Below are 25,824 nucleotides of genomic sequence, written 5' to 3'. Positions count from 1 at the left end.
AGACAAGTTCCAAGGTGTCCAAGGAGATATTCACAGCTTGTTCCTTGGACAGCTGAGGAGAGGGCACCTGAACTGGCCCTATCCTATAGCCACACTGATGAATATCTTGCATATCACCATAGAAAATTCATCTGGTGAAAGATGGAGATAGAGACAGAGACCCACATTGGATCACTGGACTGAGCTCCTAAGGTCCAAATGAGGAGCAGAAGGAGGGATATTGGGAGCACGGAAGTCAGGATCTCGAGGGGTATATCCACCCACAGAGATGGTGGAGCTGATCTAATGGGAGCTCACCAAGGCCAGTTGGACTGGGACTAATGGAGCATGTGATCAAACCGGACTCTTTGAACATGGCTGACAATGAGGGCTGACTGAGAAGCCAAAGACAATGGCACTGGGTTTTGATTCCATTGCATGGACTGGCTTTATGGGAGCCTACTCTGTTTGGATGCTCACATTCCTGGAACTGGATGGATAGGGGAGGACCTTGGACTTCCCACAGGACAGGTAACCATGACTGCTCTTTGGACTGGAGAGGGAGTGGAAGGGAATGGGGGGAGGGGGAGGTACATGGGAGGAGGGGAAGGGCTGGAAATTTTTAATTAAAAAAAGAAAGGTGGAGTTGGGGATGTTCTGAGAGTGAATGGCCTAACTGGTCTCATGGAATATGTGGCCAGTGTTTGAACAGGGGGTCTCTGCCTGAATTCAAAATGTGGTATTTTTTAATAAAAGCAAAAACTAAAAGAAGAAGGCAATGACTCACAAAAAAGTCTAGCATTCTTGACGACCTTGGCTTGATCTCCAGTGTCTTTCTATTAGTTGAGCAAGTTCCTTAAGTATATTGGTTTCTTTTAGCAGTTATTATAAATGATTACAAGCAGTAGCCCAAAAGAATAAAAAAAAACTTATTACTCTCAGGTGAAGTTACAAATTCAACTCAAAAATTATTTTTAATAATTCCTTGAGAATTTAAGATAATATACTTTGAACATAATATTAATCTCAATTTTTCACAGGTCATGTTCTCTGTCCTTAACTCCCAATTCAACTAAATTTGAGATGCTATCTTCTCTTCCTGTTTCTCTTCCTCTTCATTCTACTTCTTTTTTTTTCTAACATTGAGTCAAGTTTGGGTTGTCTACTTACTGGTGGGAGTGGGACCTGAACTGGAGTTAGTTTCCCACTCCCAGATGCTATCATATGACAGTGGTACTTCAGCTAATAACTCTTTCTGCTATCCTGTAATTTTGTCTGGGTAGAACTAGTATAAGATTCACACTTTTCCCAAATTTATCGGACATGATTTTTCTTATCTCAGGGAACCCATCTGTTTATTTTGAGTTATGAATATTTTTATAAACTGTATTATCCCCCAGGTTTCTCTTCCTCCTCGTCCTCCACTGCTTCTTCTTCTTCATCATCGTCTTCTTCTTCTCTTCTCCTCCTCCTCCTCCTCCTTCTTCTTCTTTTCCTTCCTCTTCTTCCTCTAACTCTCACCTTCCAAGTTTAAAATCCGTTTGAAAAAGTCTGAACTTGTTTAATAAATTGGACTTAAAGAAGTTCTTCTGAATGTCTGAAGGGGATTTAAAACAATCCAGGTCCCATCCAACTTTAGCGCTGCGATGAGGGAATAGAGATATTAGGGCTCCAAGACAGGGCCTCCAAAATGGCAGTGCTGATGGAAATATTTTAGGGAGAATGTCCAACTCTCATCATGGTTTGGGCATGCTAAAACACTTGTTTTTTCCCCTGAAAAACAGGAACTGAAATTTTTCTCAGAAAGCCTTTAAGTAACATCTGAGCACTCCTCAGTTCAGTAATCATATGTGAATGCTCTTGACCATGGCTAACCTGTCTCTTCTCTATGACCAAGTCCCCAGGCTAACCCACCTAGATATTCCACAATCAGAGTTCCGTGGACATGGAAAAGATAAATTTAAATGAAGCTACATAAGTTCAGAAAGTCAAAAATAATATTACCCCTCTCATATGCAGATCTGACCTATCATATATACTTGTATCTATGTAAAGGTATGTAGCTTAAGTCTAAAGAAAGGAACTTTTGAAAAAGAATGGGATTAATCCAGGAAGCAACCTGAAAAATTGACAAATGAGCTAATCTGATAGAGGCAATTCCCAAATTGATATTCCTTCCTCCCATAAAATCCTAGTTTGTGCTATGTGGACAATATTTCACTAGCACAACCTAATAGTCCGAATCCCATAGATGAAAAACCAGAAAATACATTTCAATTCACATGCATAAGAGAATACTTTCTGAACAAGGACTCTGGTATCACAGACATTAAGACCACAATTGACTAATTGGACCTCATGAGACTAAAGAGCAAAGAATATGATCATGACAATAAAGATAAAGAACGGAAAAAAAAACTTTACCAGCTTTACTTATGACAGAGGGTTATTGTCTAGAATATATAAAACACCAAAAAAACTGAAGACCAAGAAATCATCTCCATTACAGAATAGGGTATAGAACTAAACTCAAATAGTAATATATAGTCTACAGTGTTCAATGTCCTTCACCCTCAGTGAAATGCAAAGTAAAACAACTTCAGATTTCCTTGTAAAATAGTCAGAAATTCCAAAGTCAAGAATACAAACTACAAGAAATTCTTGTGAGTATTTGAAGAAAGGGGATCACTTCTTCACTGTGGGATGGAGTGCAAACTATTACAGCCAATATGGGAACCAATGTAAAGCTTTCTCATAAAGAGAAAAATAGAAGTGCCCAGGTCCCCAAGGTGTTAGTATATCCGAGACATAAGATATTTGCCAAGGGAAGTACAAATATTAGAATAAGCATAATTAAGAATTCTATGTTATGGGGAGCAAAGCTGGAGAGCTGGAGTCATCAAAGTCCTTGAAGACTAAAGCATCAAATGCCAGACACAGAGCTGGATCCTGGATTTGGGATTTTCTCTGATTGATTTCTGTCTTGCATTGTTTTACTCTTTCCTTACTATATCTCCATCCCCATATTTCAAAAAAAAATAGGAAGGTCTATTTTCTACTGTTTGGGGGAAGATGTAATTCTTTCTAAAATCTGTTTACTTTTAGTCATTGTTCAGGTGGTCGCAGTGAAGAGTTATCTTTATGTCTGAGAATTGACTTTGGATTTTAGAGTTTTGATTAATGTTGATACATTAAACTCTTTTAATTTATGTCAAGAATTGAAAATTAACCGGTTATAATTAGGTAACAGTACACATTGCTGACTAAAATACCTGACAAATTCAACTGAAGGAAGAAGAGTTCCAGCTCATGGTTTGACTTCAGAGTGAGAAAATTAGAGCTGCAAGAGCTAGATCCAAGTGATCTCATTACATTTCCAGTCAGTAAATGGAGAGCAGTGAATGCCCTGTGTTCAGGTCACTTCCTCCTTTTTCTTCAGCCCAAGAAACGGGGCTTACCAGTTAGGGAAGGTCCTCCCACCTCCAGGAATCTAATCAGTATTATCTCTCAAGGCATAGACTAATATAATCTGAAAAAAAAAACTTTTGCTGGTATGTTCCTGGAGTCTTGTCTCCTAGGTGACTGTAGACAAAAATTCTGGTAAAAATGCCATTGAGTTTGTTTTTTATTAGTCAAATAGTCATGTGCATGGGACATGTACTGCAGTATAGATAATATACCTATGGGGTTTCATTGGTTGAAACTGATTTTTTCCTTTTCAGTGTGTATAAATTGCAGACAACTTATTTGAGGGTGGGACCCTGTGTTCACTTCTCCCTTTTAGTGCTGCAACAGTGTCTGGATTGAATTTATCAAGACATTGTGTGCATTGCTACAGTCTCCGTGAGTTCCTATGCACATCAGTCCTGTTATGCTTGCTCGTACTGTTTTCTTGAAGTAGTACATGACATCTAAATCTTCCCAACTTTCAGCCTCCTCTACTGTAAAGCTACCTGGGACATGAGGATGATTTGATGAAAACTTCCCATTTAGGACTGAGTGTTCCAAAGTCTCTCACTCTCTATATATTTTCTCACAGTGGGTTTCTGTATTAATTCCCATAGACTATAAGAAGAAACTTCTCTGATGTGTGTTGATCAATGCACTGATTTATTGATATAGCAATCATTTTAATGCTTTGTTACTTGAGCAGAATTATAGTAACAGGTTTCCCCTAGGTATGAGATCTATCTAATCTGAGGTTCTTGGCTACTTAAGCAGTATACATATAGGTTTCATTGTATGGAGTAGGCCATAAATCAAATCAGAAAGTGTCAGTTAATCCCACAATATATGTGCCAGTATTGAACAAGTTTATCTTGAAGGCAGGTAACTGTGGTTTTGGGGTTAGTAGTTGGGCAATGCTGTTTTTAAGTACTAATATTTTTGATTTGTTCTTTCATTTTATAAAATGAACAGAAAAATGCCAAGACAGAAAGTATGAAAAGAGTAAAACCGTGGTCAGAAAAATTGTTCTTGTTTATCTTTCCTTTATTGGATTGGTAATGATCACTAACATCATGGGTTTGTCCTGATCAAACCTGCTTAACTATTTTACAGAACAGAGGCTTCTTAAATTGCTCTGCTTTGGGATCCTCAATTCTCAAGGAAGATTGTTACTTTAAAGTTGGCAAGGTTTCTTATAATTTAAAGAGGGGAAAATCGTCTTAAAGGCTTTTCCTCAGACAAGTATTTTAAAGACTTTTCCATCAGTGTATCTAGAGATCTGTGGCAGCCTGAAAGGCTAGAATATTTGTCTAATAACATAACTTTCCATGTGTATGCTATATGCTTAAAGAAACATTAAGAATATAAACTGTGAAGTAGACTATTGATAGGATATTGGTCTATACATATTTTCATATATATAGTACATTATATATGAAGCAGGAATAATAAACACATTGCAAAAATCTTCTTAGTAGAAAATCTTCTAATATGGAAATAGTAGCTTATTAATGGTTACTTTCTTGATTTATAAGGTATCTTGAATGTAGGTCCTAAATTGATATTAGGGTCCCTTGATTAATTTGAAATTTCTTTGGAACTACTAGTATTCTATTTGTGACTTTTTAAGAAATCGAGTACTTCTTGCTTTGTGATTTTGAACCATGAATCTGGTATTGTTCCTTTTTCAATAAACTTTTTGCCGTATTTGTTTTCTAGCTCTGTTTTAAAGTGGCAGACAAACCATTTCCAGTATGGCTGGGTAGATGAGTCTGGAATGATGCTCCACCTGGTGTAGTTATCTCCTGTTTCTCGATATCTTTTGTATGAATATTGCAAGTCATTTACAAAAAAAGGATAATCACTTGCTACTAAACTAGTACAGAATTCAATGACAAAGTCCTCTGTTTTTTTCCATTTAGCTCCACGTACAGCCTGAGGACGGTGGAGTGACACACTGTGGTCTCCTTCATGTTCGGGAATGGTGTTGGTACAAACTGCTTTACAGAAAGGACACTGTTTCCAGCAGCCACAGAGCTGGGCAGAGAGAATTTTCTCAATGTCAGGAACCATTTCATCTATGGGCTTACTTGAGCAGTCCTCTTCGACTTTCCTCACTGCAGGATCCAAAGCTGCACTCATGGCTTCTTTGAGAAACTCAGTGTCCTTTATCTCCAGGTGCTCTATGCTTATCAGGTCTCTTTTTGGAAAGATCAGGTTGCTCCCTAGATGATCACAGAAAAATCCAACCAGCGAGAAGCAGTGCTGCTTTCATCTTTAGTTACTTCTGTGGCATTTTGAACAGCAGAGAGGATGATGTTCTTGATGTCCTCTAAACTTATTTTTAAAAATGTCTTTAATTTCTCACCTTTTTCTGAGCAGTACCTTATAATGTGCTCTGTAATGTATTCTCTAAAAAATGGTTCTGGATAATGAACATATTTCCAGTACTTCTCAAAATTTTCTTCTTCTGCCAGAGAAATGAGAATGTGTTTCTCCAGGTTAGCCCTGTTTCCATTGAATGCAGGGCACATGGATTGCATATCCCCAGTTACTATACTAACCATTTCCCTCCATACAGTGGCAGATATAGCAGGAGTAAGCTTAAGCCAAAGGAAGTCAACAAAGGATGTGATGGAGGTGGTACCTTTGCAGTGCATCTTAAAACTCATGAAAAAATCATCTTTCTTTCTCTTCATATAGTTCACAGGATCATTTGCCATCTTGAATGCCTCATGCATTTCCTTGAAAATCTTTGATGCTGATGCACAGAGGCGCAGCGGCGGGGGCGCCAGACGCGGCACAGCGGCGCCAGACTGGGCGCAGCGGCGGTGGCGCCAGACGCGGTGCAGCGGAGACCAGACCCAAGCAGCTGGGACAGGCGTGCAATAAGGAGAGCAGATTGCCCTACTACAATTGAATCAAAGAGGAAGGCCTTTGGTTGGTCAGGTCACTGGCACAAGGGGAGCCTGGTCCTGTCCTGAAGATCCTTCGGAGGGGTGAGAGGGTTCTTGGCCTGCAGCAGGAACCACGAAAGAGAGTGAGGGCATTTTGTAAGCAGAGCCCTTGGCCAGCAGGGAAACCTGATCCGGTTTCTAAAGGATCCATTGGATAGGATCAATAGGAGGAGATGGGCAGGCGCCAAGGCAAGAACTCACCCAATAATCCGAAAAACAACATGAAAACATCAGAACCCAATGATCTTACAACAGAAGTATTTGAACAACCTAACACAGAAGAAGTGGAAAAAATCGACTTTATGAAGATAATAGAGTCCCTTAAACAACATGTAAAAAATGCCCTTATAGAAATGGATGAGAAGTATAACAAAAAGTTTGAAGAAATGAGTAAATACGTACATGATACCCTGGGAAACCAAGAAAAAACCATCAAACAGGTAATGGAAACAGTTCAAGAATTGAAAACTGAAATGAAGGCAAAGAAGAAAATACAAACTGAGGACCAGCTGGATATGGAAAATCTAGGCCAACGAGCAGAGTCTACAGAAACAAGCATAATCAATAGAATACAAGAGCTAGAAGAAAGACTCTCAGATGCTGAGGACACCATAGAGAAAATAAACGAACAGATCAAAGAAAACAGCAAAGCCAACAAATTCTCAACACAAAACATTCAGGAACTATGGGACACAATAAAAAACCAAACCTAAGAATAATAGGAATAGAAGAAGGAGAAGAGTCACAGCTCAAAGGCTCAGAAAATATTTTAAACAAAATTATGGAAGAAAACTTTCCCAACTTAAAGAAAGATATTCATTTAAATATTCAAGAAGCATACAGAACACCAAACAGACTGGATCAAAGAAAAACATCTCCTCGCCATATAATAATCAAAACACAAAATATACAGGTTAAAGAAAGAATATTAAGAGCTGCAAAAGAAAAAGGGCAAGTAACTTATAAAGGTAAACCGATCAGACTTACACCTGACTTCTCGATGGAAACTATGAAAGCCAGAAGGTCCTAGATAGAGGTTCTGCAGAAGCTAAGAGACCATGGATGCAAACCCAAACTACTATACCCAGCCAAGCTATCGTTCACTATCAACGGAGAAAACAAGACATTCCAGGATAAGAACAAATTTAAACAATACGTAGCCACAAATCCAGCCCTACAGAAAGTAATAGAAGGAAAATCGCAACCCAAGGAATCCAACACTGCCAACACTGCCTACAATAACCCAGGCATCTAATGACCCGTCACGAGCACATCTCAAAGAAAGGAGACTCACAATCTCTACTACCAAAAGCAATAAGAATAACCGGAGTAAACAACCACTGGTCATTAATATCACTTAATATTAATGGGCTCAATTCACCTATAAAAAGGCACAGGCTAAAAGATTGGATACGAAAACAGGATCCAACATTCTGCTGTTTGCAAGAAACACATCTCAACCACAAAGACAGGCACCTACTCAGAGTAAAGGGTTGGGAAAAGGTCTTTCAAGCAAATGGTCCTAAGAAAAAAGCAGGTGTGGCCATACTAATTTCTAACAAAACTGACCTCAAAATAAAATCAATCAGAAGAGACCGAGACGGTCACTTTATACTCATAACAGGAACAATTCATCAGGAGGACGTCTCAATCCTGAATATATACGCCCCCAATATAAAAGCACCTACTTATGTAAAAGAAATATTACTAGAACTCAAGGCAGACATCAAACCACACACACTAGTAGTAGGAGACTTCAACACACCTCTCTCTCCAAGGGACAGGTCAATCAGACAGAAACCTAATAGAGAATTAAGAGAATTATTGGAGGTAATGAAGCAAATGGACTTAACAGACATCTATAGAACATTCCATGGAACCTTCTCAAAAATTGACCACATACTCGGAAACAAAGGGAACCTCCACAGATACAAAAAAATATCAGTGTCCACCTGTGTCTTATCAGATCATCACGGATTAAAGTTAGAAGGCAACAACCACGCTGCCCCCAAAAAACCGACAAACTCATGGAAACTGAACAGTCAACTACTGAACCACACCTGGGTCAAGGAAGAAATCAAGAAAGAAATTAAAGTCTTCCTTGAATTTAATGAAAATAAAGGGACAACATACTCAAACCTATGGGACACAATGAAAGCAGTGCTAAGAGAAAGTTCATAGCACTAAGTGCCCACTTAAAGAAAACGGAGAATGCATACATTGGGGACTTAAAAACACACCTGAAAGCTCTAGAAAAAAAAGAAGCAGACGCGCCCAGGAGAAGTAGAAGACTGGAAATAATAAAACTGAGGGCTGAAATCAACAAAATAGAAACACAGAAAACAGTCCAAAGAATCAATGAAACAAAAAGCTGGTTCTTGGAGAAAATCAACAAGATCGACAAACCCCTATCCAAACTAATTAAACGACAGAGAGAGAACACGCAAATAAATAAGATCAGAAATGAAAAGGGGGACATAACCACAGACACAGAGGAAATTCAGAGAATCATTAGATCTTACTACAAAAGCCTGTATGCCACAAAACTGGAAAATACAAAAGAAATGGACATTTTTTTAAATAAGTATCATATACCAAAGCTAAACCTAGACCAGGTGAATGATCTAAATAGACCGGTTTCTCGCGAAGAATTAGAAATGGTTATCAAAAATCTCCCTTCGAAAAAAAGCCCAGGACCAGATGGTTTCAATGCAGAATTCTACCAGAACTTCCAAGAAGAATTAATACCTATACTCCTTAAGGTATTTCACAATATAGAATCAGAAGAGTCATTGCCAAATTCCTTTTATGAAGCTACAGTTACCCTGATACCAAAACCACAAAAAGACCCAACCAAGAAAGAGAATTACAGACCGATCTCACTCATGAACATCGACGCAAAAATCTTCAATAAAATACTGGCAAACCGAATCCAAGAACACATAAGAAAAATTATCCATTATGATCAAGTAGGCTTCATCCCAGAGATGCAGTGCTGGTTCAACATACGCAAATCTATCAATGTAATCCACCATATAAATAAACTGAAAGAAAAAAACCATATGATCATTTCACTAGATGCGGAAAAAGCATTCGACAAAATTCAACACCCCTTTATGATAAAGGTCTTGGAGAGAATAGGGATACAAGGGTCCTACCTAAATATAATAAAAGCTATTTACAGCAAACCAACAGCTAACATTAAATTAAACGGAGAAAAACTCAAAGCCATCCCACTAAAATCAGGAACACGACAAGGATGTCCACTCTCGCCATACCTCTTCAATATAGTGCTTGAAATTCTAGCAATAGCAATAAGACAACATAAGGAGATCAAGGGGATTCGTATTGGAAAGGAAGAAGTTAACCTTTCATTATTTGCAGATGATATGATAGTATACATAAGCGACCCCAAAAATTCTACCAAAGAACTCCTACAGCTGATAAACAGCTTTAGTAACGTGGCAGGATACAAGATCAACTCCAAAAAATCAGTTGCCTTCCTATACACCAAGGATAAGGAAGCAGAGAGGGAAATCAGAGATGCATCACCTTTCACGATAGCCACAAATAGCATAAAATACCTTGGGGTAACCCTGACCAAGGAAGTGAAAGAATTACTTGACAAGAACTATAAGTCTTTGAAGAAAGAAATTGAAGAAGACACCAGAAAATGGAAAGACCTCCCTTGCTCTTGGATTGGGAGGACCAACATAGTAAAAATGGCAATTCTACCAAAAGCAATCTATAGATTCAATGCAATCCCCATCAAAATCCCATCAAAATTCTTCACAGATCTGGAGAAGAAAATAATCAACTTTATATGGAAAAACAAAAAACCCAGGATAGCCAAAACAATCTTATACAATAAAGGTTTGTCTGGAGGCATTACCATCCCTGACTTCAAACTCTATTACAGAGCTACAGTATTGAAAACAGCTTGGTATTGGCATAAAAACAGAGAAGTCGACCAATGGAATCGAATAGAAGACCCTGACATTAACCCACAAACCTATGAACACCTGATCTTCGATAAAGGAGCTAAAAGTATACAATGGAAAAAAGAGAGCATCTTCAACAAATGGTGCTGGCAAAACTGGATGTCAATCTGTAGAAGAATGAAAATAGATCCATATCTATCACCATGCACAAAACTCAAATCCAAATGGATTAAAGACCTCAATATCAGTCCGAACACACTGAACCTGATAGAAGAGAAAGTGGGAAGTACTCTACAGCACATGGGCACAGGAGACCACTTCCTATGTATAACCCCAGCAGCACAGACACTAAGGGCATCATTGAATAAATGGGACTTCCTGAGGCTGAGAAGCTTCTGTAAAGCAAAGGACACTCTCACTAAGACAAAAAGACAACCCACTGACTGGGAGAAGATCTTCACCAACCCTGCAACTGACAAAGGTTTGATCTCCAAAATATATAAAGAACTCAAGAAACTAGACCGTAAAAGGCTAATCAAACCAATTATAAAATGGGGCACTGAGCTGATCAGAGAATTCTCAACAGAAGAACTTCAAATGGCCAAAAGACACTTAAGGCCATGCTCAACTTCCTTAGCGATCAGGGAAATGCAAATCAAGACAACTTTAAGATACCACCTTACACCTGTCAGAATGGCTAAAATAAAAAAACACCAATGATAGCCTTTGCTGGAGAGGTTGTGGAGAAAGGGGTACACTCACCCATTGCTGGTGGGAATGCAAACTTGTGCAACCACTCTGGAAAGCAGTGTTTCGGTTTCTCAAAAAATTCGGTATCAGCCTACCCCTGGATCCAGCAATACCACTCTTGGGAATATTCCCAAGAGAGGCCCTATCATACAACAAAAGTATATGCTCAACTATGTTCATGGCAGCATTGTTTGTAATAGCCAGAACCTGGAAACAACCTAGATGCCCTTCAACGGAAGAATGGATGAAGAAAGTATGGAATATATACATATTAGAGTATTACTCAGCAGTAAAAAACAAGGACTTCTTGAATTTTGAATACAAATGGATGGAAATAGAAAACACTATCCTGAGTGAGGTAAGCCAGACCCAAAAAGAGGAACATGGGATGTACTCACTCATATTTGGTTTCTAGCCATAAATAAAGGACATTGAGCCTATAATTCATTTTCCTAGAGAAGCTAAATAAGGTGAATCCAAAGACAAACACATAGGCATCCTCAGGAATATTAACCTTCATCAGGCGATGAAAGGAGACAGAGACAGAGACCCACACGGGAGCACCGGACAGAAATCTCAAGGTCCAAATCAGGAACAGAAGGAGACGGAGCACGAGCAAGGAACTCAGGACCACGAGGGGTGCACCCACACACTAAGACAATGGGGATGTTCTATTGGGATCTCACCAAGGCCAGCTGGCCTAGGTCTGAAAAAGCATGGGATAAATCCGGACTAGCTGAACATAGCGGACAATGAGGAATACTGAGAATTCAAGAACAATTGTAGTGGGTTTTTGATCCTACTGCACGTACTGGCTTTGTGGGAGCCTAGGCAATTTGAATGCTCACCTTACGAGACCTGGATAGAGGTGGGCAGTCCTTGGGCTTCCCACAGGTCAGGGAAACCTGATTGCTCTTCGAGCAGATGAGGGGGGGGGACTTGATCGGGGGAGGGGGAGGGAAATGGGAAGCGGTTGTGGGGACGAGGCAGAAATCCTTAATAAATAAATAAATTAAAAAAAAAAGAAAATCTTTGATGCTTTCTGGAATAAGCACAAGGATAAGTCAATGATGTAGTCTCTGGTTAATATGTAGTCCTCCTCCTGGGGAAGAGATTTCACTTCATTTTCTACTATCCTCAGGATTTCATGGAAATCATTCTGATTGTAACCACACTGTTGCTTCCAAATATTTTTGATTGTTTCATTAAATCTTAAATCAATATTAGAAGTAAAAATTTTAATAGATTCTTTATGTGAGGTTTCTAAACTCATGCGGATTAAGCCATGTCGTTTTTTCATTTGGATATGTTTGTCATAGTTTATTTCAAACATGTCTCCAGAGTCCCTTTTTAATTTTTCTGTAATAATTTTTCTCTTTCTTGAAATGCTCCAGAAGGATATTTTCAGAATCCAAATCAATGTTAGGATCTGTCACAAGAGGAACACTTGGAGTCACATTGGAGATCCAATTTGTCCAAAGTTGATTGAATTTCTCATGCAATTCTTTATCACTGAATTATTTACCCTTCACACTCAAAGCCAATTCTCGGCTCTTCTCTAACAATTCATTTTCATATTGTGACGTTTGGTTATCTAGTCTTTTTTGGCTTTGTTTAAGATTGATAAGCTCATTGCCTTTCTTTCTGGTATCTAAAATAAGTGATTCGTTAAGCATTTGTAGCTTCTGCTCAAAATAAGTTTTCCACTGAAACAATATTTCACTCTCTGGATCTTCTTCAAAATACTTGTCAAATTCTTTCTTAATGGTTTCATATTTTCTGTGAAGTGGACCCTCTAGTGTATTGATTGTGATTGTCTTTATTTTTGAATTCTGAATCTGATTGTTCAACTGGTTCTGTAATTCCAGAACATAACTCCTCAACTCCCAGGTCCATTGATTATATATCGTTTCCAGTTTGTTCATGGCTATGACTTCCTTAGTGTTTCTGAAATTGAAAATGAAATTTTCACTGACCAGGGCTTTCCAAAAATCTTGAACTCGGAATTTTATATCTGAGATTTTCTTGATCCTTCCCCTGGATTCCTGCTGGGCAGTCTGAAGAATCACACTCTTCAATTCCTGGACATTGTAGCTATAATAAGTATTGGGTGAGGCCATTGGGGGATTGCCATCCCAGAGGTGAGCAAAGTAATAGACATGATTCTTAACATCAAATTTTATTACATCGCTGAAGTGGGTTATGTTTGAGCATTCTTCTAACTCAGCAGCTAATGCTGTCATTTCATCCAGTCTCTGCTCCAGTCTCCTTCGTCCTTCCATAGTTTGGTCTTTAGCTGTAACTTCTCCCACATTCTGATGGACAAAGATACAACTTGGGGAGATTTTCACTTGTTTCATTCTGAGAAAAGCCTGAACAACTATTTGTAGGATATCCTGCATCTCTGCTGGATTCTCCCCAAAAATATTGATCAGAGTCAAGTTTCCAAGACAAGTAACAAATGTTGCCAACTCATTGTCCCAATTCTGGGATTTGCTGTTTAGTTCTGGAGCCCGAAGTCCTTCTGTGTCTACAACGAGCAGAAAATCAAAGCCAAGTTCTTCTGTGAATGTCTCTTCCACCTTCAGGAGCTGCATGTAGGCCCCCTTGGTGCACCTGCCTGCACTGGCTGTGAACTGCAGCCCAAACAGTGCATTCAGTAGGGTGGACTTCCCTTAGCTCTGTAGGCCAAGGATAGAGAGAACAAACAACCTTTTGTCTCCAAGCGTCTCTGAGAGCTTGTCAAAAACAGCTGCCACCCACTTTAGAGGCACATATGAAGCATCCCCATCCATCAGCTCAATGGGAAGACCAGCTACCATCAGGTCTGCAGCAATCTGGGGGAGGCAGAGAATAATGTTGTCTCTAGGGGAGGAAGTTTCTTCCAGAACTTCATAAATTTGGGCAACTTCTCGGAGTAGGTGCTCAATGCCAAATGTACAGTCATAAATCTCTTTGGTGATGGCTTCTATCTGATTCTGCTGGTCAATCAAGAAGTTGCTTTCATACTTTCTATGCCCTTCTATTTGTTCTAATAACCACAAAGACCTTTGTTTCTCCTGTAATTTTTCTAAATGATCTTTAGTTAAGTTATGTAAAATCAGATTCAACCAGGTCAAGATATACTCTTTGGAAGGAGTTTCTTCATTTTCTTGAATAGTTTTAAGGAAAGAGCACATTACATCATTGAGAGGAAAGGCTTTTTCTAATTGTTGAAGGTGGATTTTTTGTTTCTCTCCCTCAATATCACTTTTATGTTGTTCAGTACTCCGATTTCCTTTTTCTGTCAGATAATAGAGTTCTTTGTCCTTCTTATACCAAATATGCCAGAGATTTCCCTGAAGTTGTAGTAAGTTTTCTTTTATCTTTGATAATGTCTGTTTTGCTAGTAGGGCCGTTATAATCTCAGCCTTTTATTTAGCTTTCTTGCAGTCTTTCTGGTCTTCATCAACCAGGAATCCTTGTTTTCGAGCCATCTGTGAACAATCTTCTAAGCTCGAAGAAGTATTAGAGTATTTTAATAAATGTTTTATGGCAGTTATGAGTTCTTCTGTTATTTCTGCCCCATTTCTATTCCTGATGCCAATTCTTACTCTTCTACCAGAATTATTGACCGAAACAATTTTTTTATCATCCAACAAACACAATAGAGGTATTGAGGACTCACTCAAGTGTCTGACAATATTCTGGTTTTCTTTCTTGTCATCAGAAGATGACATGACCATCACAATGACAGAAGAGATATCCTGCAGGAAGCTGAGTTGTTGCCTATGGTCCTTGGCATCTCCATGAAGATTGGTGAAGGCCATACACCTATCAAATGTGTCCTCACCTTGTTCCCCAGGACAGAACCAGGAGATCTCCACCACTCCCTCCATCAGGAGACAATATTTGCTGCTTTCTCTGCAGAACCTGTGAAAAAACACATCGTGTTCACCTTTACTGAGCAGAGAGTTCATGATCTGAGATTTGGACGCAGAGAAGTCATTTCCAACTCTAATGAAAGACACCATGGGGGTAGAGACACAGCATATCTGCTGATTCCTGTGACTGTAGCTCTTGTCCTGTGGTGATTTACTTGACTCTTGCCAACTTCTCCTGATTTGTCTGAGAGACCAGAGAAAGAATTCCATTTGAGAGGTGTTTGGATTTGGCACCAAAAGGGGGAGTGCAAACTGACAAATGGAGAGTTTGGACAAAATGTATTGCCTGGCAAGATCATCTGCACAGTGGAAAATGGCCATCTGGATGTCCATTGGGTGAATGCGTGTCTGGGACTCTGTGTCCAGAGGATCAGTAGGTTCATCTCTGTCATCAGACAAGTCTTCGAATGGATCAAAAGTATCAGTTTCCTCATTGCAGGGATCTAAAGAACTATTGGTTTTTTCATTTTCAGCCTCTTTGAGGACCAGATGTCTGAACCCACAATCTAGCATCAGTAGCTTTTGTAGGAAATAGAAGGGAAGTTCCTGTTCAGATGCTGGTTTGGACTTGTGTATAGAACTCTTGCAGATCAAATGGAAGTCAGCTCTGCTTATCTTTTTTGGGTAGTGATGTTCTAGGCCTAGGTGTTGTAGTAAGCTTAAGAAAGGTCCTTTTTCTATCATTTCTGCTTTGCTGTTTTCATTATGTTTCTGGTTACTAGTCTCTTTATTTTCATGGGTGAAGCACTGTGACTGTTCTTTTGCCTCATCCATCCAGCATTCTTCAGGGATCTCCATTGCTTGTCTCAGCTCTGCTTCTTTTTTCTTAACTTCTTTGTCTTCTCTGTGTTTCCCTTGTGATTGCAAGGCTGTCAGTTCCTGCAGTGCCTGTCCTGCCTGCTGCTGTTTGCTCTCTATCATCTCCTCTGGAGTCTCCTGGAACTCTGCAACACCGTTTGGCTGTGAGATGTCAAGCAGCTTTTCCAGAGCCTTTTCCTCCCATGTGTGTTGTATCTGGGACTTCAGCTTCTGGAGCTCTCTTTCTCCTAAGTGTTGTAAGTCCAGGGCACTAGTCACACCCAGGTCTTTCTGAAGCTTAGGCAGCCAGTAGTCAACAGACAACCCCATGTTGGTCAGCTTCTCCTGAAGATCTAGCTGCCTTCTGCTTCTGGAATGAACGTGCTTCGTTGATGCTATGGCTCTGTGAAGAACAGATACTTATTTAATCTGTGTCCAAATGTAAGATAACTGATCCGTGTGACCCAAAGTGTAAGTCTTCTTAGGAGGCTTGTTATTGAAGACTTCTATGCTTTCTTTTAATTGTCTAATTTATGTTTACTTAGAATTTTTGTCCTGTTGTTTTCTGTTTACTGTACATAATTTATATGTCTAGCTGCCATTAAGAGCTTCAGTATAATAGACTGGCTTCAGGTATTTCCTTCTGCATTGACTGAAGCCAGAATCACTAATGGTGAAATTTTTAATACATTAAGAGGTGACAACCACCTTTTTATTTGACAAAAAAATAATTTCCTTATCCTGATTAACATTTCTGTATTTGTTTCTATGAAAACTATGTTGACTGTTGTAATTTATATCTTCCTAAATACAAATGAAATTATGTAATATTGTGTTGGTCTCTTATCATTATAAATGAATTTCTGTTTTATGCTTGGTCACTTGCTTCTAACATTTCCTCTTGCCCTAGGATATTGTGTTAGAACCTTTTCTATTGATGTGATAAAACACAATGATCAAGGCAACTTACAAAAACAATGTCTAATTTTGGGCTTGTGATGTCACATGGTTAGAGTCTATCACCATTATGGCAGGGAGGATGATAGTAGTCAGGAAGACATAATACTGGAACAGTAGAAAAGAGCTCTTGTCTTAAGACAAAACCATAACAAAGAGAGAAAGGTAGGGAATGGCTGGGGCCTTTTAAAACCTCAAAGCTCATACCTAGTGACAAACCTTCAACAAGTCCACAACTACCAATTCTTCTCAAGAATTTCCACCACTAGCAGGACGGTGGTGGCGCACGCCTTTAATCCCAGCACTCGGGAGGCAGAGGCAGGTGGATCTCTGTGAGTTCGAGGCCAGCCTGGTCTACAAGAGCTAGTTCCAGGACAGGAACCAAAAGCTGTGGAGAAATCCTGTATCGAAAAATCAAAAAAAAAAAAAAAAGAATTTCCACCACTGTGGAACAAACATTCAAGTATCATTTTCATTCCAACCACTGTATTCTACTTCTAGCCCCCAATAAATGTATAATGCAAAATGCATTTCATCTAACTTCAAATTGTCTCATCATCTTTAATTCTCAACACTTTAAAAATCCAAGTTCAAAAGATTCTTCTGAGAGTAAAGACAATTTCTGAATCGTAACTCTGTAAAATCAAAAAGTAAATTGAGTGCTTCCATCTTCTAAGGGCAAAAATTATAATTATCATTCCATAAAGGAGGAAAGGGGTATAGTGAGAGCATACTGGACCAATGCAAGACCAAAATACAGCAGGACACACTGCAAATTCCACAGCTGCATGTCTGACATCAAAGGGTAGACCTTAGATGGCTTTATTCTTCTAGCTTCGCTGGCTACAACGAAGCTAGAGGTGGGGGAGAGACTGGAAGAAGATGGAGAAAAAAAACTATGGACAGAGTGTAAAAGCAAATTAATCAATTAATATATCAGAAGCTACAGTATTGTACAATAAATGTACTGCTCACAGATTAATAAAGGAAGACCCACAAGTGTACAACTTACGGGGCATCTTGTTTTGTAGAGCCTGTGAGAAGACTTGACTTTTGGATAAATCGCTGTCAATTCTGTTAAATCTTGTGAAATCATAGTGATTCTCCCTTAAAAATGGGATTCATTCCCAAAACAATGAGCTGTGTAACTTCTCCTGCAGGGGCAATGCAATGACCTTTCCATTCTCCCACACCATGAGACCTTAAAGCCAAAACATTCACTCTTCATTCTAACAGTCAAATTTACAGAGATTCAATCCCACAAAATTACTTGCTAACAAACCATATAGAAATTTTTATAAAAGATAGGCACTGAGCAGATAGGCAGTATGCCCCGCCCTTACCAGACTGGCAGGTCTGGGTGTGGGTGAAGTCCAGGTTCAGGAATCTTTAGTAACTTTATCTAATGGTTTGTAATGTCAGATATTTACCCTTGGATGCTGGCTGTTTCCTGGGTGGTGTCACCTGTTCCAGAGTGCTGTTTTGTGACTGCCCTTTTTGTGACCTTAATATGCATATTATCATTGTCTTGGTCTATGGAATTTTTCAACTATGTTTGTAAAGACTAGAAACCTCATGGAGACACCCCTTGTTCTTCTCCCTGCTTCTTCTCAAGAAGGAATAAAGAGCATGTAGTGGTAACGTACAGGAGTTGATTTATTTTGTTTACCCTCAGATCCAATTATCCAGGTTTTGCCTGCCATAGTGAATCTTTCTGTACCCTGGGTGGTTTAATGGGATTAACCCCAAAATAAATCTTGATATTAATATTAAATATTCAGTGGGAAACTAAAAGAGTGAATGAATGCCAAGATAGAATAACAAAGCTTGTACACTAGATAGGTTTGAAAGGTTGGAACACATTGCAACATACTACAGGGCACCTCTGACAAACATATATCCAACACTATATCAATGAGGAAAAATTCATAGTACTTACTTTAAAATCAGGGTTGAGACAACGAAGTCCATTTTCTGACCTCTTAATCATACAGTCCTTAAGGTCTTAGGTAGATTATCTAGGAATCAGAAATAAACAAAGGTGAACAAATAAGGGAAAAAAATCCAATTACTACCATTTTAGGATGATGTGATCCTATACATTAGATATTCTAAAACTTCCATGATAAAACTGTTATAATTGACAAACACTTTCATCACACTATTAGTATACAATATAAATATTAAAAGTATCACGATGTTTCCAAATACCAATAATGAACTTGAAAAGAAAGAAATTGATAAAAAATATTTCATTCACAATAAATGAATGAATAATAAAAATATGGAATAAAACTGTTTTAATGGCATTGGGACCCTACTTCTCACACTTGGTCATCTTAATACATGGGGTATCTTGATATGCCATGTTTTGTTGCTATCCGTGGAAGACTTGCCCTTTCCTGAACAGAAATGGAGGAGGAGTGGACTGGAGCTGAAAAGAGAGGGGAGAGGAGGGAGGAAATGGGAGGAAAAGAGGAAGGAGAAACTGTAGCTGGGCTGAAAAATGAATAAATAAATATATTAACAAAACCAAAAATATAGAATATATGTACTTTATGTTTTATTCTGTCAAAATAATTAAATCATTTGCTGGAAAATGGATGAATAAAGCCGGGCAATGGTGGTGCACGCCTTTAATCCCAGCACTCGGGAGGCAGAAGCAGGCAGATCTCTGTGAATTCGAGACCAGCCTGGTCTACAGAGCTAATTCCAGGACAGCCTCCAAAGCCACAGAGAAACCCTGTCTCAAAAAAAAACAAAAAAAGAAAGAAATAATCATATTAAATAAAATATACCAGGCTATGACAAATGCAACATTTGATTTCATTTTTTATTGATTTTTATTGAGCTCTACATTTTTCTCCCTAACTCTCCCCTCCCCGCTTCAAACTTCCCCCAAGGTCTCCATGCTCCCAATTTACTCAGTATCTTCTCTTTTTCTACTTCCCATGTAGATTAGATCTATGCAAGTCTCTCTTAGTGTTCTCATTGTTGTCTATGTTCTCTGTGACTATGGTTTGTAGGCTGGCTTTCTTTGCTTTATGTTTAAAAACCATCTATGAGTAAGTACATGTGATAAATTGTCTTTCTGTGTCTGGGTTACCTCACTCAAAATAATGTTTTCTAGCTGTTGTTATATTTTTCTGCAAAATTCAAGCTGTCGTTATTTTTTTTTCTGCTGTGCAGTACTCCATTGTGTAAATGTACCACATTTTCCTTATTCATTTTTCAGTCGAGGGGCATTTAGGTTGTTTCCAGGTTCTGGCTATGACATACTAAGCTGCGATGAACATATTTGAGCACATGTTCTTGTGGCACCATTGTGTATCCTTTGAATATATGCCCAAAAGTGCTATAACTGGGTCTTGAGGAAGGTCGTTTCCTAGTTTTCTGAGAAATTGCCACCCTGACATCCAAAGGGGATGTACTAGTTTGTATTCCTACCAGCAATGCAGAAGTGTTCTCTTTTCCCCACAATCCCTCCAGCATAAGTTGTCATCAGAGTTTTGGATCTTGGCCATTCTTACAGGTTTAAGATGGAATCTCAGAGTTGTTTTGATTTGCATTTCTCTGATGACTAAGGCTATTGAACATTTTTCCCCAAGTGTCTTTCAGGCATTCCACTGTTGAAGGCTCTCTGTTTAGATCTGTACTCTATTTTTTATTGAATTATTTGTTCTTTTAATGATTAATTTCTTGATTTCTTTGTATAATTTGGAGATTATACCTCCGTCTGATGTGGAGTTGTTGAAAATGTTTTTCCATTCTGCAGGTTGTCATTTTGTCTTGTTGATAGTGTCCTTTGCTTTGCAAAAGCTTTTCAGTTTCAGGATGTCCCATTTACTAATTGTTTCTCTCAGTGTCTGTGCTGCTTGGGTTATATCTAGGAAGTGGTCTTCTGTGCCAATGCATTCAAGTGTACGTCCTACTTTCTCTTATCTAAGGTTCAATGTGGCTGGCTTTATGTTGAGGTCTTTGATCCATTTGGACTTGAGTTTTGTGCATGGTGATAGATATGGGTCTATTTTCATTCTTCTAAAGGTTGGTATCCAGTTATGCCAGCACCATTTATTATATATGCTTTCTTTTTTTCCACTTGATATTTTTTGCTTCTTTGTCAAAAATTTGGTGTTTGAATTAATATCTAGGGCTTCTATTAGGGTACATTAGTCCTCCTGTCTGTTTTTATGCCAATACCAGGCTGTTTTAAGTACTGTAGCTCTGTAGTAGAGTTTGAAGTCAGGGATTGTGATGCATCCAGAAGTATTTTATTGTACAGGATTGTTTTTGCTATCCTGGGTTTTTTTTTTTCATTTTCTATATGAAGTTGAGTACTGTTCTTTTGAGGTCTGTGAAGAATTTTGCTGGGATTTTGATGGGCTTTGTGTTCAATCTGCAGATTGCTTTTGTTAAGATTGCCATTTTTACTATGTTAATTCCGACTATCCAAGAGCATGGGAGATCTTTCCACTTTCTTGTGTCTTCTTCAATTTCTTTCTTCAAAGTTATAATGTTCTTGTCATACAAGTCTTCCACTTCCTTGGTTAGAGATACTCTGAGATATTTTATGCTATTTGTGGCTATTATGAAGGGTGATGTTTCTCTGATTTCTTCCCCAGCCTTTTAATCGTCTGTGTACAGGAGAGCTACTGATTTTTTTGAGTTAATCTTGTATCCTGCTACATTACTGAAAGTGTTTATGTGCTGTAGAAGTTCTTTGATAGAATTTTTGGGATCGCTTTTGTAAACTATGATATCAGCAAATAGTGAGAGTTTCACTTCTTCTTTTCCAATTTGTATCCTCTTGTTCTCCTTATGTTGTCTTATTGCTGTAGCTAGAACCTCAAAACTATATTGAATGGATACGGAGACAGTGGACAACCTTGTCTTGTTCCTGATTTCAGTGGGATCGCTGGCAGTTTCTCTCCATTTAGTTCGTGTATATTGCCCTTATTGTGTTTAGGTATGTTCCTTATATTCCTGCTCTCTCCAAGACCTTTATCATGAAGGGATGTTGTATTTTGTAGAAAACTTTTTTGGCATCTAATGAGGTGATCATGTGGTTTTTGTTTTTCATTTTGTTTATATGGTGGATTACATTGAAAGATTTTTGTATGTTGAACCATCCCTGTATCTCTGGGATGAAGCCGACTTGATCATGGTGGATGATGGTTCTGATGTTTTCTTGAATTCAATATGCCAGTGTTTTATTTAGTATTTTTGCATCAATGTTCATGAGTGATATTTGTCTGCAAATTCTCCTTCTTAGTAATATCTTTTTGTGGTTTGGTTATCAGGGTAATTGTAGCATCATAAAAAGAGTTTGGAATTGTTCCTTTTGTTTCTATTGGGTAGAATAATTTGACAAGTATTATTATTAATTCTTCTTTGAAAGTCTTGTAGAATTTTGAGCTGAAACCATCTGGTCTTTGGCTTTTTTGGTTGTGAGAATTTTGATGACTGTTTCTATTTTTTCAGCAGTTAAATGTCTGCTTAATTTGCATATCTGGTCTTTATTTAATTTTGGGAAATGAGATTTATCCAGAAAGTTGTCGTTTTCCTTTATGTTTTCCAATTTTGTGGAGTACAGGTTTTGGAAATATGACCTGATGATTCTCTGTATTTCCTCCATGTCTGTTGTTATGTCCCCCTTTCCATTTCTGATTTTGTTAATTTAGATATTCTTCTCTGCCTTTTGGTTAGTTTGGATAAAGTTTCATTTATTTTGTTGATTTTCTTGAAGAACCAACTCTTTGTCTCATTGATTTTTTATATTGTTTTCTTTGTTTCTATTTTGTTGATTTCAGCTCTCAATTTGATTATTTCCTGCTGTCTAGTTCTCTTAGATGAGTTTGCTTCTTTTTGTTCTAAAGTTTTTAAATGTTCTGTTAATTCACTAGTGTGGGATTTTTCCAGCTTCTTTATGTAGGTATTTAGGGCTATGAACTTTCCTCTTAACACTGCTTTCATTGTGTCCCATAAATTTGGATATGTTTTGTGGTCATTTTCATTGAATTTTAGGAAGTCTTTAATTTCTCTCTTTGTTTCTTCCTTGAGCCACTGATGAGTTAGGTGAGCATTGTTTAATTTCCATGTGTTTGTGGGTTTTCTAGAACTAGTATTGTTTTTGACTTCTAGTTTTAAACCATATGATATGATTAGTTACATTGGGTTATTCCATTTTTTTGTATTTGTTGAGGTTTTTTTTGTTACTGAGTATTTGGTCAATATTTGGGAAGATTCCATGAGGTGCTGAGTAAGGCATATATTTGTATGTTTGGATGGAATATTCTATAGATGTCTGTTAATTCATTTGAATCATAACATCTGTTAGTTCTCTTATTTCTCTGTTCATTTTTTGTCTGACTGACCTGTCCAGTGGTGAGGAGGAAGTGTTGAAGTCTCCCACTATTAGTGTGGGAAGTTTAATGTATGATTTAAGCCTTAGAAGTGTTTCTTTTACAGGTGAGGGTGCCCTTGTATTTGGGGCATAGATGTTCAGTATTGAGATTTCCTCTGGATGGATTTTTCCTGTGATTAATATGAAATGACCTTCTTTGTCTCTTTTGACTGATTTTAATTTAGGTCTATTTGGTTAGATACTAGAATAACTACATCTGCTTGTTTCTTAGGTCCATTTGATTAGTATATTTTCCCCAACCCAACCCTTTACTCTGAGACAATGTCTGTCTTTGAGGTTGAGATGTGTTTCTTGAATGCAGAAGAAGGATGGATTCTATTTTTGTATCCAATCTGTTAGCCTTTGACTTTTTATAGGTGAGTTGAGTCCATTTACATTAAGGGATATTACTGACCAGTGATTGCTATCTCCTGTTAATTTATTTTCATTGTTGGTGATGTTAATTTATGTGTTTTCCCCTTCTTTGGGGTTTGCTGCTATGAGATCATCAATTGTCTGTGTTTTTGTTGGTATAGCCAGCTTCCTTGCGTTTGTGTTTTCTTCTAGTATTTTGTGTAGTGCTGGGTTGGTGTCTAGGTATTGGTGAAATTTAGTTTTGTCATGGAATATCTTGTTTTGTCCTTCTATGGTGATTGAAAGTTTTGCTTGGTATAGTAGTCTGGGCTGACATCTATGGTCTTTTTATGTCTGCATAATGCTTGACCACAACCTTCTGGCTTTCATTATCTCCAATGAAAAGTCAGGTGTAATTCTGATAGGTCTGCTATGTTACTTGCCTTTTTTCTTTGCAGCTCTTAATGTTCTCCCTTTACTCTGTATGTTTAGTGTTTTGATTATTGTGTGGCAAAAAGACGTTTTATTTGGATCCAGTTTATTTCATGTTCTGTAAGCTTCACAGGCATATCTTTCTTTAGTTTGAGAAAGTTTTCTTCTATGATTTTGTTAAATATATATTTTGTGCTTTTGAGTTGAACTCCTCCTTCTTTTATACCTATTATTCTTAGATTTGGCTTTTTCATGGTATCTCATATTTCCTGGATGTTTTGGGTTAAGCTTTTGTTGGATTTAATATTTGCTTTAACTGATGAGTCTATTTCCTGTATTTTACCTTCAGCACTTGAGAGTCTTCCATCTCTTGTACTCTGCTGTTCATGCTTGCAATTGTGGTTCCTGTTTGTTTTCTCATGATTTCTGTTTCTATAATTCCCTCGGTTGTGTTTGCTTTATTGTCTCTATTTCAGTTTTTAAACCTTGAATAGTGTCTTTCATTTGTTTGATTTCTTTTTTTTTTTAAACAAGGGGCATTTTATTAGAGTCCAGGTGTGTCAGCTTTGGCCAGCGACAGAGGGCAGCTTCACGTAGCTCTTCACTGGGGCCAGTGGCCGAATCTTTCGGCCAGCCCAGCCTCCCTTGCGTTGCCATAGCCCACTGTTAGGCCTCTTGCCCAGCCAGCGATTCCGTCCTGCCTTGCGGATGATCCGCTGGTTATGATTAACGTTGGAAACTCGGCCTACAGTTGCAGTGCATGTCTCCAGCACCTGCATTTGCCTCTTCGAGGGCAGCTGGATAATGGCTGTTCCATTCACCTTCCGAAGCAGCACACCACACGTCCCTGCAGCTCGGATATACTGTGCTCCTCGGCCAGGCTCACTTTCCACATTGTTGATGAGGGTCCCCACAGGCAATGCCCCAAGAGGATACGCATTGCCCTCCTGAGCTGCCACTGCCATTCTGCCTATGTGGTTAGAGTTCAGGATTGTATCTCCTGCCTTCATGTTTTCTGTGGCAATGATTCAGCATTTCCGGCTGCCCCCAGCTACCAGGGCTATGTCTGCAGACCTGCATGGATCGTAGCGGACGACGACAACCTTCTCCTCAAAGGGTTCTGGCTTGCTCTCCTTCTCTGGCTGGAACCGCAGGAAGTCAATCATTCTGTAATTTTGTTTGTGGCCCCCACCAATACCATGTACTCGGATGCGGCCTGTATGGTCTCGACCCCCAGACTTCCTCATCTTCACAGGTTTGACTGTGTACTTGGTACGACTTTTCCAGGACACAAACTTGGCATTAAGGTCCACAGATGTATGCACCGTACGCTGAGAGGGCAACGCCACGGCCGAGGGCTGCTGAAGGGCATTGCTCAGCATCTGGGCAGCCCGGAGCAGAGTTGGAGTCTGGGCAGTAATGACCAGGGATGCCAGGCTCAGAGAGTGCAGAGCACTAGTGAGCGCACACAGGGCCATGGGGAGTCCTCGGAGTCCATATGATTGATTTCTTTTTCTTGGTTTCCTTTAATGAACTTGCTGATGTCTTCTAATTTTTGTTTGTCTTTTCCTCCATTTCCTTAAGGGAATTTTTCATTTCCCCTTTAAGAGTTTCAAACATTCTCTTGAAGTTATTTTTTTAGTCATTTTCTTCTGCTTCATCTATATTTGGTTGTTCAGGTCTTGCTGTTTTAAGGTCTTTAGGTTTTACTGGTGTTGTGTTGCTCATTGTGGTATTGCATGTGTTCTTACTTTTTCTACTCATCTTTTCCTCTAATAGATATGGTTGGGGTTGTCTGAGATTTTGTTGAATAATCTTCTAGGTGCCAAAGAATCCAAAGCTCAGATGATTGTGCCCTTGTGGTACAGTCAGTGCAACAGTTC

At 38.7% G+C, this 25,824-nt stretch overlaps 2 protein-coding genes across 2 annotated transcripts; both read right to left on the bottom strand.

Annotated features, from left to right (window-relative positions):
* Window positions 1-5,037: 5,037 nt before the first annotated feature.
* LOC121457375 (interferon-induced very large GTPase 1-like) lies at window positions 5,038-16,125 on the bottom strand. Its single transcript, XM_041666046.1, is given in 4 exon segments — window positions 5,038-5,669; window positions 5,672-6,190; window positions 12,116-12,440; window positions 12,442-16,125. Coding segments are annotated over 4 exon segments (5,160 nt in total).
* Window positions 16,126-24,371: 8,246 nt separating this feature from the next.
* On the bottom strand, window positions 24,372-25,419 carry LOC121458049 (39S ribosomal protein L2, mitochondrial-like). The gene is given in 1 exon segment (XM_041667167.1): window positions 24,372-25,419. A coding segment is annotated over 1 exon segment (918 nt). The 3' UTR covers window positions 24,372-24,501.
* Window positions 25,420-25,824: the final 405 nt, after the last annotated feature.

This window comes from Microtus oregoni, unplaced genomic scaffold, assembly GCF_018167655.1.
Source record: "Microtus oregoni isolate MIOR12 unplaced genomic scaffold, Mior012 000016F_ref0000370, whole genome shotgun sequence".
NCBI classification, from domain to species: Eukaryota; Metazoa; Chordata; class Mammalia; order Rodentia; family Cricetidae; genus Microtus; species Microtus oregoni.
This window is presented reverse-complemented; position numbering and strand designations above follow the sequence as displayed.